This window comes from Cyanistes caeruleus, chromosome 1 (assembly GCF_971803275.1).
Source record: "Cyanistes caeruleus chromosome 1, bCyaCae1.hap1.1, whole genome shotgun sequence".
Lineage (NCBI taxonomy): Eukaryota > Metazoa > Chordata > Aves > Passeriformes > Paridae > Cyanistes > Cyanistes caeruleus.
The window spans coordinates 3,035,313-3,050,752 of record NC_141701.1 but is presented as its reverse complement, the minus strand read 5'-3'; the positions used below and the strand labels follow the sequence as shown (position 1 = coordinate 3,050,752).

The following is a 15,440-nucleotide window of genomic DNA, read 5'->3' as shown; positions in this document are numbered from 1 at the left end:
TCCAACCTGGCCTTGGACAGCTCCAGGGGTGGGACAGATGCATCTTCTCTGGAAAACCTGTGCCATGGCCTCACCACCCTCACAGGGAAGAATTTCTTCCTTTTATTTAGTCTGAATTTCTCATCTTTCAGTTTTAAATCATTCCCATGGCCCTGTCACTCCATTCCCTTGTCCAAAGTCCCTCTCCAGCTCTCCTGGAGCCCCTGGAAGGGGCTCTGAGGTCTCCCTGGAGCCTTCTCCAGGCTGGACAATCCCAGCTCTCCCAGCCTGGCTCCAGAGTAGAGGGGTTCCATCCCCTGGAACATCTCCAAAGCTTCATCTGGATTTATCCCAATGGGTCCATGTCTTTCCTGCCCTGAGGATCCCAGAACTGAATTCAGCACTCTAGGTTGGGTCTCACCAGAGTAGAGGGGGCTCTCCCTTGACCTCCCCACACCGTGGGGATCCAGCCCAGGAGCCCAGGACACATTTGGCTTTTTTGGCTTTGATCTAAACAAGGCTGATGATGCTTGATTTCCTTAAATGACTGTAGGGAAATTGCTGGGCCATCCTTTATTTCATTGGAACTTCAGATTTCATTTTGAGCTACATGGATTTACCAAACTTGTGCTACATTTCAAATTCAGAGGCTCAGAAGTGGAGGATTTTTCCAGGAGGTTTGGTTTTGCTCCAATAAGCCCACACTGCCTTGCTGGATGTGTGAGATGTCTCTCAGGATTTTCAGCAGCATAACTGAGAGCTCAGCCTGTCTTTGAACCAGTGGATTGATCACAGAAAGGGAAAATTATCTCTTGGATAACAGAATGACCCCAGTGAAAGAGTTTTGCTGGTTTTATTTAGTTCTTAGGAAGGTCTCAACTAAGCAAAGCACGATCACTGCTTTGGTACTGAGGGTGTCCAAAACATTCCAAGCAGCTGCAGTGTTAAAGATTGATTTAAACCCTTATTTAGCTTAGTGTTTAATGAATTTCAGCATTTACCTCTCTGGCATGAGATCCTTTGTAACTGCTTCAGCAGCCAATCAAAGATTTATTTTATTTTATTTTTAATCAGCCTATTTTTTTTTCCTGAAGCTTCAAACCTTTTCATGTCCCTTTCTCTTAGGAACCATCCACTCTTTAATTCAGCCCTGAGGTCCTGCACAAACAGTGACTCTGACACACTTTTTGCAGAAATATGATTGCAGGGGTTTTTTTTTTGTGTCCCAGGCTATTGTGCAGAGCCAAAGTGTCTGAAAGGCGCTTTGGGGCAGCCTTTGGCTGGAAATGAAAATTGCTTTTGGGAATCCCACAAAAAGGATTAACTTTGACTTCATCTCTGGTTTGTTCTCCAAATTAATAATCAATCTGCCAGCGGGACCCGTGCCAAGCACTCGCCTGGTTGGAGAAGGGGGAATGGCCCATGTGAAACAAGAACAGTCAGAGAACCACGGAGTTCTTTGGGTTGGAAAAAAATGTCTGGATATTCCTTTTATTTCTCACATCTCAAATATCCACCCCAATTTTACAAACTCTCCCTGCTCTGTGACTCTTCCCACAACAAAAGCTCTCCAGCTGTGCAGATTCCTGCTCAGAGCAGCATTTCTGTTTGAGAAAGTCCTTAAGCATGTGCTTAGCTCCTGTTTAAATCTACAAGACAGTGCTTAATTGCTTTTCCCCATCAAGTGCTCAGACAATGTTCAGAGTCATGTTGTAACATATGGTGGGACATTTTCCTGTGCAGCATCATTGGAATTACACCGGAGATAAATTTGACCATGGATGTGAGAGACAGAACCAACTTGTCAGGTTCCCTGCTCACCCTCCCAATCCAACGTTTTTTTACGCCAGTCTGGTTCGGGGATTTCTGCAATTCCTTTTTGACTGGGTTGTAATCACTCTGACTACACTCTGCTCTAATATTCTACCCACGTTTTCCCTTTAGTAGAGTTTCCTCTTTCTTGCCTCCACTCTGGAGACCGCCTGAAAATAATTCTGCTCCCTTATTAGCGTACCTGGATTCAATATTTGTGAAGAAGTCGAATTCTGCTCTTTTTCTTTGCCTCTGAGCTTTGAGCACGGATTTCCCAGCACAAACCCAGTGTAATTTTTTGGTAGAATCAAAGGCTTTTCAGCTGCTTTACAAATGAAACCTGAACCCACAGGCAGGCACACACGAACACACAAATATTCCTCCCCTTATGGACCGGTTCATTAATAGCCCATTGTCTTCCAGAGCTTTTCATCAGGCCCAGGGTGAATGAATTTTGTATTCAAATGTGAAACATGCCCTTTTTCAATCTATCTGCTTTGTAACTTGAACTCCTGCCAGTGAAATATTCTTTATATGGCAAAATCCAGTGATTGAATTTTGAAATTTGAGTTAAGGATTTCAAGTCTGCACTGAACTAGGAGGTTTTTGGTAACACTTGATGGTTGGATCGAGCACTATCTGGGCAGGTATCTGCAACCAGCAAGACCCAAACTCCTTCAGATGTGTTCCCCTGGACCTTGGAGAAATCCCACTAGATCCCTCTTAGTGGCACTGAGTATGGGGTCTGCAGCAGGACAGGCTCAAACAGTCACAAACCATGAATGGGACAACCCAAAATCACAAGGAATTATTGTGAGACCTCACCTGGAGCAACAAATCCAAGTCTGGGACTTGCAGCATCAGAAGGATGTGGAGCTGCTGGATGAGTCCGGAAAAGACCCCGGAGATGCTCCAAGGGCTGGCTCTGGAGCCAGGCTGGGAGAGTTGGGGTGTTCACCTGGAGAAGAGAAGGCTCCAGGGAGACCTCAGAGCCCCTTCCAGTGCCTGAAGGGGCTCCAGAAGAGCTGGACAGGGAATTTGGACAAGGGAATGGAGTGACAGGACAAGGGGGAATGATTTAAAACTCAAAGAGGGGAGTTTCCAACCAGATACTGGAAGGAAGAAATTCACCCCTGTGAAGGTGGTAAGGCCCTGGCACAGGTTGCCCAGAGAAGCTGTGGCTGCCCCATCCCTGGAATTGTCCAAGGCCAGGTTGGACAGGGCTTGGAGCACTCTGGGGTGGTGGAAGGAGGATGGAACGAGGTGATCTTTAAGATCCCTTCCAACCCAAACCATCCCAGAATTCTTCATCCACACTGGGAATAGTGAATCCACAGTGAGAATAGGTTGGTGGCTCTTCTGCCACATCCTCGACCTCCAAATTTGTTTTCCCAGCCCGTCTCCAAGCTCCATCCCCAAAGGGTGCAGAGGTGTTTGTATCCAAAGGATTGCAGGGCAATGAGAAGAGGTAATTATGGAGATTTGCAATGAGGAAGGAAAGGATGAAAGAAAAGTTATTCTTCTGAGGAGATTAAAACCAGAGGAATGGACATGCTCTTTGGAGCATTTGAGTGGTTTAATGACTGGTAATGACTAATTAATTAATAATCACTGCTAGTAATGAGGGCCAGATTTTCATTTTCCACTAAATGGTGTAGCTGGACTTATTCTGAGGTGATTTACACCAAGTTCCTGACTCAGCTCATCCACATCACCCATCCTTTATGTGACTTATAGCGGCTTTTAAAGCAAGAACTGGATGGCTTTGATCCAATTGCTTTCTTTGAGTCCAGCAGGATAAATAAGCAGGCACCAGACCAGGCCTTTGAAGAGCAAAAGGTGGTTATTTTAATTTTTAATTTTTTTCTTGCCTCAGTATCACTGTGCACTTTCTGTGTGCATCTAGAAATGGATTTCAGGCTGTGCCAAGTGTGGCTTTGGCCCTGGATAGATTTTATCCTGATATTGCATTCAGTGCTGTTCTGTCAGCTTTTCTGCCATGGGAGTGTGAGACCAGGCACAGCATCTGGGGAGTGCTGTTTGTTTTCTGACATTTTCCCTGGGGTTTCCTGTTCCTGTTGGTTTTCTGATTTATTTTCCCTTTTTTTTTTCTTTTTTTTTTTTCCCTTTTGGATGAGGTTACTTTTGTTGATGTATGGCCCAGATCTGTCCTAGTCTACTTTGAAAGCTGGTAAATGAGTAAAGCTGGACTTTGGGATTGGAAGTGATGTGAGGGCAAATGTATTCCCACATCTGAAGAGAGTTCAGGTTCCTTGGGGCGGAGGGTGTCTGTATGTGGCGAAGTGCACAAATTTGATGCTCTAAAAATGGGAGATTTAAACATTTCTGTTTGTTGGGAAAGGCTGCTTAAACAGAAAAAAAAAACTGAGGATAGAGTTGAGGATGAAAGGACAGGCTGGAAGACCTGGGGTTGTTTAGCCTGGAGAAGGGAAGGCTCCAGGGAGACCTCAGAGCCCCTTCCAGTGCCTAAAGGGGCTCCAGGAGAGCTGGAGAGGGATTTGGAACAAGGGATGGAGTGAAAGGACACAGGGAATGTCTTTAAACTGCCAGAGAGCAGAGTAAGATGGGATATTGGGAAGAAATTCTTCCCTGTGAGAGCAGAGAGGTGCTGACACAAGTTTTCCAGAGAAATTGTGGGTGCTCCATCCATGGAAGTGTCCAAGGCCAGGCTGCATGGGATACTGAGCAGTCTGGTCTAGTTGAAGATGTCCCTGCCCATGGCAGGAGGTTGGAAAAAGGTGATCTTTAAGGTCCCTTCCAAAACTATTCTATGATTCCAGAATTCTACAGATAGGAGCCTTTTAAAAGCAGTTTTTTAGATACCCATAAATGAGAAAGATAAACAGAACACTAAAAAACCTTTAGCTAACAAAAAATCCCTACCACAAGCCAAATGTACCAATATCTACAGAAAAAGCCCCACAACAGTCTGTTACAGAGGGAAAGTAAAAGCTGTTGTGGAAATCTGGAAAAAGGATAAATTGATAGCGAGCAATGCAAATTAAAAGCTTGAAAAACACAAGAGGGAAAAAAGAAAATAGGGAAAGTGTAGGAATTTTATTCTTCAGAACAGCAAAGATAAATAAAAAGCAAAATTTAGATTCTACTAAACCCATAATAAATCCTGATGGCATTGGTTTGTTACTAGCTCAAAATGACAGATTTATTTATAATAATGCAGGAATTTCAATAAACGCCTGTATTCTGTAATTGGAAGAGAGCCTGGTTCCTTAATCCACATCCCAGCCTAATGAAATACTTTTCATTACACCAGCAGCTGGAAAACCTGCTATACATCATCCAGCAAAGTGAGATGTGTGCAAGAGTAACAAGACAGAGCAATTTGGGACGCAAGGATTTTAAAAGAGCAGGTTAAGACTAATTTGGGATCATTGCTCTTTAGGAAAAGGAAGGTGGAAGAGTTCCCCAAATCTGGAGAGGGGAGCATGTGTGTGTAAGCACAGCAGCCTCACATCTGCCGTGGGCACAATATCCATCTGAAACGGGATCCAGAAATTTAGGGATTGTGGGTAATATTATGATTATAATTGAATAATAGCATGCTCATTAAAACAGAGGCATTAATAGCAATCAACTTATGGAAAATAGATTTTGTCAAGCTAAATTAATACTTTCTAGGAGAATACAGAACTGGTTGTTGGGAGTCTGGGAATTTGTCATTATTTGTACACATCATAAATAAGGCATTTTTCTTGGTGACAGTGGATAAACAGAACAACTCAATAATGTAGATCTTAGAAATATGAGCAGGACACAGAGGGGAGGATACAGAACTCAGATTTCCCATGAGACTGGCCTTGGATCTCCTGGTCCCTTCCAAGAAGGGTGTTGGGGAATGTCAGAAGGTGCATGAAAGAGAGCAAAGAGCAGTGCCAGGGTCTGAAAGTCTCCAAGAGGTGATGTGACAGCTTGGAGAAAATCATGTGAAGAGCTGCTGGTCCAGAGAAGACAGATTTGTGTCCCGTGAGATGGATGGATGGATGGATGGATGGATGAACCACAGGATCACAGAATGGTTTGGGTTGGAAGAGACCTTAAAGATTATTTAGTTCCAGACCCCTGCCATGGGCAGGGACAGCTTCCACTAGACCAGCTTGTGCCAAGCCCCATCCAGCCTGGCCTTGGACACTTCCAGGGATGGAACATTCAGACATTTAATAGAGTCCAGACATTGAGAAAGCTCTGGGTGAGGTTCTGTGTATTGCCTACAACTTCAACAGTAAAATTAATTTGGGGTTTTTTTATGATTTTACTTTTTTTTTAAACTATGAACAGTTCTCTAGCTCAAGCCAGAAGTAATTGAGAGAGGCTCAGTGTCACATGTTGAACAGGATCTGAGCAGATAATGACAGCAGGATGTGCTGGTGCTCTGTCACCCAGGCCATGGGGGCACAGGGAGGTGGAGGGAGGCTCGGAATCGTTGTGTGAGGAGCAGGTCAGAGCCTGCACCGAGTGGAGACCTGCAAAGAACTTGTCTGTGACTCAGGGCAGGTCTCTGGAGCCAGCAGCACGGAGCTGTCCAGGCCATCTGTGATGCACCCAAGGCTGCTGAGCAGCTTGGCTCCATCTGGAGCTGCCGTGGGCTCGCTGCTGGCGTTGCTGCCGAGGTCCCCTCCTCTGAGGATGGTCAGCTGTGGAGATGAGACATCTTTCCCCATGTCCCTTCAGTGAAGGCAGATGGCCCTTTTCCTCTGCCTCCACATCCTGTCTCAGGAGCCCAAGTTATGCACAGAGCTGCTGACCTTCTTCCCATCTAATGAATTTCTGCATTTGCTCTCTGCATCTGCACTCCCTGTGTGGCCACATCCCAGGAGATGGGACAGAACAAGACACAGAAGCAATGGGTGGGAAATGACTGCAGTTTTTGGGTCCCCACTGTCCCAGCACATGAGGCAGAGCAGGAGATTCCCCTTTTCCCTGGCTTAGCCCCTTGTGCTCACACAGAGATGGGGCTGCAATCATTTTTCCTGATGAAACCACCCCACCTGTGGGATGAAGACCATGGAGACTTCCCTGTCTATGGCCCCTTCCCCATTCTGCTGCTTCTCCCCCAGCCTAAAAAGATGCCAGGAGAAGGCAGGGATGTGTCCCTTTGATGTCCTTGGGTCCCCCTGGCCATGAGGAAGGAACATCCCTGCCATGCCCAGAGCTCTGGGAATGTGGGGAGGGGCTGAGGAGGGTCCTGGCCCGGCCTTTGGAGAAGGAACAGGGGAGGGGAGAAGCTGTGAGTTGGGGGTGGTCTAGACACATCTATATGGGGTGTGGAGCAGGGGCTTGGGGGTGTATGGGGTGAGAGATGGGGCTGTGGGGGGAGTGGGGTGTATTTTAGGTCTACAGTGTTCTATCCATAAATGGGACATGTGGGACAGGGCAATAGGGATGGGGAGGCGTGTCCAGGTCGCGTAGGGACAGGGCTATAGGATTACTTACCCATGTGTCCCACATGGGGATCACTATGGTGGGCGTCACAGGGCTATAGGGCCGTGTTTGGGTGGGAAGGTGTGCATAGGTGTATGGGATAAACGGGGGAGAGCTATGGGGTTAAGGTGGTGCAGAGCTATAGGCTTAAGGAAATGTATGTGGGATATGTGGAACTGGGCACAGGGCTAAGAAAGTGTACATGGGATAAGTGGGAAAGGGCTATAGGGTTAAGAAGGTGTATATGGGGTACGTTGGGGCAGGGTTGTAGGGTTAAGGTGCACATGGGATAAGTAGGACAGGGTTATAGGGGCAAAAGGGTGTATATGGGACATGTGGCACAGGGCTAGAGGGTTAGGGAGGTGTGTATGGGATATGTGGGAAGGAGCTATAGGGTCAGGAAGGTGTATGTGGGATATGTGGGGCAGGGATATAGGGTCAGGAAGGTGTATACGGGATATGTGGGGCAGGACTATAGGGTTATCCATCCATGGGGTGGCTGTGTGGGATGAGGCTGTGCAGTTACACCTGCACACGTGGGACTGGAGAGCTTTGGGGTTAGGGGGGTGTATATGGGATATGTTTGGGGCAGGGCTATAGGGTTATGGAGATGTGTATGGCGATCCCGGGCAGCCCGGGAGTTCACATGTGTGTGTGGGGTGATGGAAGGGTCACAGCGGGGCGGGGGGACCCGGGGACGGGCCAGCACCAGGACCAGGATGGAGACGCAGGTCCGGCTCGGGGTTGGTGGGATGGGGGCGGCTGGGGGCGCGGTGCCCGCTCCCCGCCCGCCCTGACGGCCGCTCTCCCTCTCTCCCCGCTCCGCCGCCCCGTCCCTCCCTCCCTGCTCTCCTCCCTCCAGCAGAGCCTCCGCCTCCGCCTCTCCGCCCGGCGCCTGGTCCTGGCGCGGCTGCCGAACGGTCCCGCTCGACGCCTCCCGGACCAAGTGCCTGTGTGACCGGCTCTCCGCCTTCGCCATCTTAGCCCAGCTCAGCCCCGACATGGTGAGTCCCGCCGGCGGCACCGCGGAGGGAGGAGCGGAGGGCCCGGGGAGGCGTGGGGACACGCGGGGGACAGGGCGGAATAAAGCGGGCGGGAAGGGGACGCGCCCGGGATGCAGCGGAGCATCCCCGGCTCTCGGGTACCGCGGCGGGGACAGCCCCGAGCGCTGCTGCTGCCGCTGCTGCTGCTGCTGCTGCAGTCCGGTGTCACCGGGACCGTGGCGACACAGCGTGAGGCTTTGCATAACCCTCCCCCTTCCTTCCCCGCCGTCCTTCGTCTCCCCTTCCCCCCGACCCTGGCCGCAGCTTTGGGGGACGCGCACGCAGGGACATCGCGGGTGCTGCCGCGCTGCTCCCCGCGTCCTCGCCATCCACCCTGCCACCCCTGCGCTCTGCCTCGGGACGTGAATCCCGCTAAACGTGGGCAGCCACCGGCCCCCGCAGGCGTCTTCACTCCCGTGGGCTCCCCACGCTCGGAATCTTCGCACGTGGCTCATTTTGGGGGGGCGGAATCGCCCCGCTCCGCCTCCCTCCCCGCGTGTCTCCATCCCCGCCTCGGCGTCCTTCCCGCTACCCCAGGCAGTTTTGGGGTGTGTGTGTGTGTGTGTGTGTGGAGGGTTCCCACTCCGGAATCGGGGAGCGTGGAGGGGAGGAGTTGGGAAGTTTTGGCCGCTTGTCGGGGACACGAAGTCGGTGCCGCGTCTCGGACGGAGCCTCCGGAAAAAAAGTGCGAGATTCCTAGAAATTGTCGCTGGGCGGCTGCACCCTGAGTCAGAGCACGGGGAGGGTGCCAGGGCACGAAAGACTGCACTGGGGTCGTCAAAAGACGCTTCACAGGCTCCTCTCTTCCAGCTTGTGCTTTTGAAATAGTTTTTCTTTTCTTCTTCTTTTTTCTTTTTTCTTTTTTTTCCTTTCTTTTTTTTTTTTTTTTAAGTAGTTCATCCCTGTTTGGGCAGTTCCCGGGTTCACAGAGCAAAGCCACCCCCCTCCTCCACCTAAAGCTTCTCCATCTGCCTGGGCACTGGGAGTGACTGGGCCCTTGCAATTATTTACTAATTATGGCTTGCTTGTTAAATGCTGGCTTAATTCGGCAAAAGGGGAGGGGAAAGGAAGAAAGGAAGGGTGAGCGTGGTAAAGGGAGAGGGGGGATCACATTTTCCAAGATGAAGGTTTGGTTTATTATTAGAAACACTAATGTATTTGGTCCACTAGTTACCATGGAAACAACATCTGCACTGAAGTGGTTTTAAAGACACAGTGTTGGTTGTGTTTGCCCGGGCCACGAGCAGGCCCAGCCACCACAGGGCTGAGAAATGGGCTCTGGGGTGTTGGGCAGAGCAGCTTTTGGGGTCCTCTGGGCAGAGGCACCAACACTGTGGTCTCAGGTAGAGATACCCTGGTTGAAGGATGCTCAGAGATAGGGTTGGGAGTGTGTTCCCGCTTGGAAGGGCTCTGGAAGCAGCTGGCTGCCTCAATCCTGCAGTCCTCGCACCCATCTTCCTTCATGGGTTGTTGTTTCCTTGTCCTCCCACCATAAATCAAGTGGGCAGGGAGGCAGCTGCTGGGCTGGGCTCTCCAGGAGTGTTTCCAACCTTTTTGAGGTGGACAGGGTGATCTCAGGTGAGCCAGGTGGGATTTATCACCCGCCCTGGGAGCAGGGCTTCACCCTTCACCCCAAGCCCCAGAAGCTTTAGTCTGGCTCCAGAGGTTGTGATCGATGAGTGAGCTTTGCCCTGCATGGGAAGGACTCTGAGATATCCTGAACAAAGTTTTGGGAGGTTGCATGGCTGGGGAAAATAAGTTGGGATTTCTGCTGCAGGGAGGCTGCTAAGGCAAAGCTTTGCTATTATTTAATTAAATAGCCTGGGGAAAAAATGGTTAATTTGATGTGGCCAGATGCTGCTGCTCCCTCAGCTGCAGGTGTTTGGGTGTTATCTGGATAACACAGGGTGGGTGTCAGCCCTTTATCACCCCTGCAAGTATTTCTGCATTTGAGAGTGGGCTTGGCTGTAGGAGGATACAGCTTCCTTCCCCCAGGCATGTTTTATTATATCTGCAATGAAACTTGCAGCTGCTCCTTTGGGGTTTAGGCCTAAAATTGCTTCTTTTGCCCTCTTTCCGACTCCTCTGGCTGCTGGTTGGGTTATGTTTTCCCAACTCATTTTTTTCCCAGCCTCAGGTCCACTCATGAGCATCAGGATGAGTCCTCTGGCTGTGTTAGGGGAGAACTGGGGCTTGGATATTTCCTGAGTCCCCCAGCTAAGCCAGTCCAAGGGTTTGATGGCGATGGGGAGCACCAGCCAGGCTGAGCCAGCTGGGACCCATCTCCCGCTTGTGAGCTTGCAGGGTTGTGCTCATCCAGCTCCTCATTCCCTCGTTTTCTTCCCCAAATCTCATTCTGAACAAGCCCACGTTGCCTCCTGTCCCCAGAGGTGGCATCTCGTCATCGTTGGTGTCTGCGGTGGTGACATTTATGGTGCAGTTTTTCATGTGCCTTTGGAGCTCTCAGGACAAGAAGCTCCGTCCGCCTGTGTCATTAATATTATTTATTGCTATAAATCTCCCTTCTGGAGCCTTTGGCCCTGGCAGCTTGAAATATTTGTAACCCTGGTATGGGCACAGCTCCTTTGCAGTGAAAAAAGGCTCTGAAAGGTTTTTGGGACGACTGTTGCTGCTGATTCGGACTGGCCAAGGACAGTTTGCCTGGGCTGGGACCTGAGAGCTGCTCGTGTAGGGAGGAAAGGAAGCAGTTTCCCTTGATTTCAGTGAAGCTGGAGGCTGAAAGTGCCGTGTTTTGAATCAGTTTGTGAGACAGACATCCCTAAACTGTGATGGAGCTGTTCGGATCCAGCTCAAAAGCTGGAGTTCAGATTTGTTTGATTTCCCCTGCTACTTCCACTCGACAGAGGCAGCCTCATGCCCTGCTTTGGCACAACTGCTGTTTGAGCATCATGAAAGATTAAAACCTCTTAAATTAAGGAACACAGACAAGCATTTTGGGACTGTCTTTTTGTTTTAGCTTTATACCCTGCCTGTCTTGGAAGGGCAATGCCTTTGGTGCTATACCTGCACAGTAGCAGTGCTAACAGAGAATGAGGGCGAAAGGAAACCTCAGAGCTGCATGTGAGGCTTGGGGTGGTGGTTTTTTCAATATATTTCAGCGATTTTTGGAGGTGGGAAGAAGGTAGAGCAGGAGCCTGAGGATGGGAAGCGAAGCCTTTCACTCTTTGGTTGTCTCATTTGAGTTTGGCTCGTGTTGTCTCTGCTGCCTTCCACTTTGTGCTTGGCCTTAATAAAGTCAGTCAAGCTTTAAAGCTTGGTTAAGGATGGCTTGGATGGTGTGGATTGGTTTGGTGGAAGGTGTCTCTGTCCATGGCACAGCGTGGAAATTGGATAATCTTTAAGGTCCCTTCCAACCCAAACTGGTGGTTCTGTGATTTCTGCAGCCCTTAGGGCTGGAGTAAAATTCTAAAGTTCATTTCTTTTGTCTCTCCCCCTCCTTACTGATCCTGCCTGCAGAAAACTGATCAGAGAGAGGCATCTGAGCTGTCCTCTCATTTCTAGGCTTGATGAAGATGTGGAGCTGGTGGCAAGAACTTGTAGGGGTGCTGAGCTTGTTAGGCCTGGACTGAATTTTTGGGACATCTCACCTCTGTGTCGGTGTTTTCTGACAGGCAAAACCAGCAGCTGTGGAGTTTTGTGGGGTTTATTTTAGCAGAGCTGGCCAGGCAGCTGAGCATCCACAGTGAGCAGACCTGTGAGAGAAGAGGAAACAGCCTCAAGTTGTGCCAGAGGGTGTTTAGATTGGATATTAGGAAAAGATTTATTCATGGAAAGGGTTGTCAGGCGTTGGAACAGGCTGCCCAAGGAAGTGGTGGAGTCACCATCCCTGGAAGCGTTCAAGAAATGTGTGGATGTGGCATTTGGGTGCTGGGTTGATGGTTGCACTTGATGATCTCAGAGATATTTTCCAACCTTAATGATTCCAGGATTTTTATCCCAGGATGTTGCAAGAGGCTTTGTTCAGTGTTATCTCCAGTTTGCAAGAAGGAGAAGCACCTTTCCTGGTGTGCTTCCTACCCATGGGGATAAAGCTCCTCTCTCAAATCACATTTCTTTCTTTGTCCCTCAAAACCTCCCATTTTGGGATGGAAGGGACCTTCAAAAATCTTGTGTCCCGAGGATCTTCCCCCTGAAAAGATTGTCCTGTGCTACAGGAGCTCTCTGTACTTCATGGACAGTGCACACACACAAGGTGGGTTATTTTAAACTCCTAAAATTCTGTAGGGCCTCTCTTGCACAGGGAAAAGATCCTGAAAGCTGAAAAAAACAAAAAAAAAACCCCAAAAAACAACAAAAAACGTTGGTGTTATGAATCAAATATTTTGTAAGGGAGTAGCAATTCTGACATTTTGATGAAAAATTTAGAAACTGGAAATTTACACTGGAGAACTTCATTTGGAGGTGAACATTTTAGCATTTATATCCTTCCATCATTTATCACGTGAAATTTGGAGTCTGGGTAAGAACAAAGCTTTTTGCATACTTTGAGAACTGACAGTTCTCCTGTTCACAAGAGACTTAGTTAATATTGGTGCTGCTTTTTCTGCAGAGAAGCCGGACTTTTCTGAGGAAGGGAAGTTTTTGGTTTTGCCAGGCTGGAAGTCTTTGAGACATAGAACTCTGGTCAGGTTGTACTGGGGTTTGGGGAAGACTTTAGAGTATTTGTGTGTGTTGGTTGAGGCTACAGCCAGAGCTTTTCTGTGCCTGTCAGTGAAATTGTGACCTTGAGCTAAACACTTCCTTGCTTTCTGCTTCCCTTTCTCCAGCTGCAGCACCCTTGCAGGTGACATCCCGGGCTCTGTGCATCCACATTTGCACAGTGCCCCGAGCCTGAAGGGTGCTCCAGGAAGCACCAAGTGCTGTCATTTCCCTGACAGAGCATTAGGAGCCTCCTCTTGCCCGTTTGGCAGGAGGTGTGCCAGGGTGAACATTGCTGAGCCACGAACATTTGGGCTTTTGAGGTCCAAATGCTCTGCGCGCCCCCGCGCTCCTGCTGCTGGCACCTCATCCTGCAATCACCCCGTCCTCTCCAGGATGCTGCTGTGTGCAGAGTGTCTCTTAGGAGCTGATTATGCCTCTTGAGCTGGAAATGTTGCCTAAGATTTCCTGGGGATTTGTGCTGTTGCCACTGAACTCTCCCTGGGCACGGAGATGCCAAGGTGGGAGTGGCAAAGGGCCACTCCAGCTGGACTCCTGCTCATCCCAGGAGAGCTCCGTGCTGGGACTGGGGAAGGATGTGGTCTAAGTGCTGCTGGGGATTTCTGGGCTTTGCCCATCTCCTGCTCCACAGCAGGAGCAGCTGCTGTGTTTTCTCTGGGGTGCTTTTCCTCAAGGTCCATGGCAGCCTGTAGGAGCAAGCTGGTGATTCTGTAAATCACGGGCTGCTCTTTGCTGTGCTCAGCAGGGAGGCTCTTTTCACTAAATCCAGTTTAGCCCTCCTGAGTTTCAGCAGGCGTGGATAGCATGGAAGACAGAGTAGGAACCAGCTGGGCAGACAGTTCTCCCCTCCTACTCTCTCTCATAATGTGATTAAGAAGCAAACAGGATGTGTGATGCTCTTAGGGGGCCAAATGGTGGGCCAACCCACAGTCTAACTCCCTCTTGAAAGAAGTCTATTATTTTTCAAAAGTGCCCCCTTAACAGAAAGCACTGGATTGTATTCCTACAATTTTGCTGTGCTGGAAATCACCTGGTTTTGAAGGATTGCTCTGTCACTGACGTGGAGTCTGTCAGTTTGTGTTGCAGAGCGAATTCGGGCTAAGTCTCATTTGAATTTGGAGAGGACGCGGGAGTTGATGCACACGTCAATTTTGTTGGGTTTTAAGAGGAAGGGGATCACTGACAGAGCTTGTGGTGTGCTCCAGGTGCCAGAGGCTGCCTGGCTTTGTTATTCTGCTGGGAGAATTGACTGGAGATTGCCACTGCTGTGTGCCGTACCCAGATACCCAATAAAAGATCCCATTAGCAAATAAGTGATTGATACTGGAACATACGCAGGCAAGGCATGAGAGACGAGTGGGATAGGAATTCCCTCTCAGCGCTGTGTTGTGCTTCTAGCAGAGACAACACTTGAATATATTAAAAGAAGACAGGTAGCACAGGAGGCAATAATAGGAGGATTTGGCTCAGCATAATAAGCAGTCATCCAGCAGCATCCCACCTCCTTGGCGGCTGTCTGCGGATTTCGCTGTCTGTCGATCCGCCGGGTACTTGGGGAGATATTCCCAGCTGACAGCTTCCCTCCCCGAGTTCCTGCTCAGTGCTGCTGGATTCTCCTAGGTCTTTAACTCCTGACAAAACTCCAGCTGGTGGGATTGCAGCAGCGTGGGGCTGCGGCTCCAGCCGGAGCCGGCGAGCTCAGCGCAGCCCTGGCAGGGACTCTCCTGCAGGCAAATGCTGCATCACCCTCCCGTATCTCTCCATCTGAAGGGGATGTGGGAGAGGAGCAGGATCAAGTAGCTGGGAGCTTAAAGCCGTTGTGGGATTCAGTGCTGGTGCAGGAGTGATGCCGAGCCAGATTCACCCCTCAGTGGAAAGGTGAGAGCGGCACTGGCATCAACCAAGTGACCCCAGGAGCAGAGCAGGGCTGGGGCTGGTCTGGTCCCCTGTCTTCAACTCAGATTAAAGCCTCACGGAGGATGCCTGGGATCCTGCATGTCCAGGCATTCCCGAGGGGTTTGGTGCTTATTCTGAGCTGCAGTGCTTAATGGCTTGTTGCCATGAGGGCAGCTTAGCAAGTGTGACAGCTGCCCTGTTACCCTGCCACAGCTTACTGCTCTGCTAAAGCAGGTGTGGATTTCAGCCAGGACACCAGGGTCTTCCCAATTCCCACTTTCCCCTTTCCTAAGAGCTTGGAAAGCAGCGCTCAGCCTCACTTGTGAGCAGATCTGAGGGCCATAAATGTGAACCAAGTGAGTGAGTGTTACCTGCCTGGGATTACTCTGCTCTGGGTCCAGGCAGGATGACTGGCACGGCCCAGGGTGTGGGAGGGCGTGTGGGAGAGGATGATGTGTCAGAGATGTTTGGTGTGGTGCCTCCACACTGATGGCTGAGCTCTCTGAAACATTTTGGCTCTTCCCTCAAAGAAAAAAGGCTGAGGGGAAGGAGGATGATAATCTTCAAACG

The 15,440-nt window shown here is 49.7% G+C and overlaps 1 protein-coding gene across 5 annotated transcripts in view; it reads left to right on the top strand.

Annotated features, from left to right (window-relative positions):
• The window catches only part of ADGRB1 (adhesion G protein-coupled receptor B1), a 200,484-nt gene that overhangs the window by 105,512 nt on the left and 79,532 nt on the right, over positions 1 to 15,440 (top strand). For 4 of the 5 annotated variants that reach the window (XM_086876928.1, XM_086876917.1, XM_086876918.1 and 1 more), the window contains one exon: positions 8,114 to 8,255. In XM_086876928.1, the coding sequence (XP_086733054.1) occupies positions 8,114 to 8,255 (142 nt within the window). The remainder of the gene's footprint in view (positions 1 to 8,113; positions 8,256 to 15,440) is intronic. The other variant, XM_086876939.1, reaches the window with a different exon arrangement.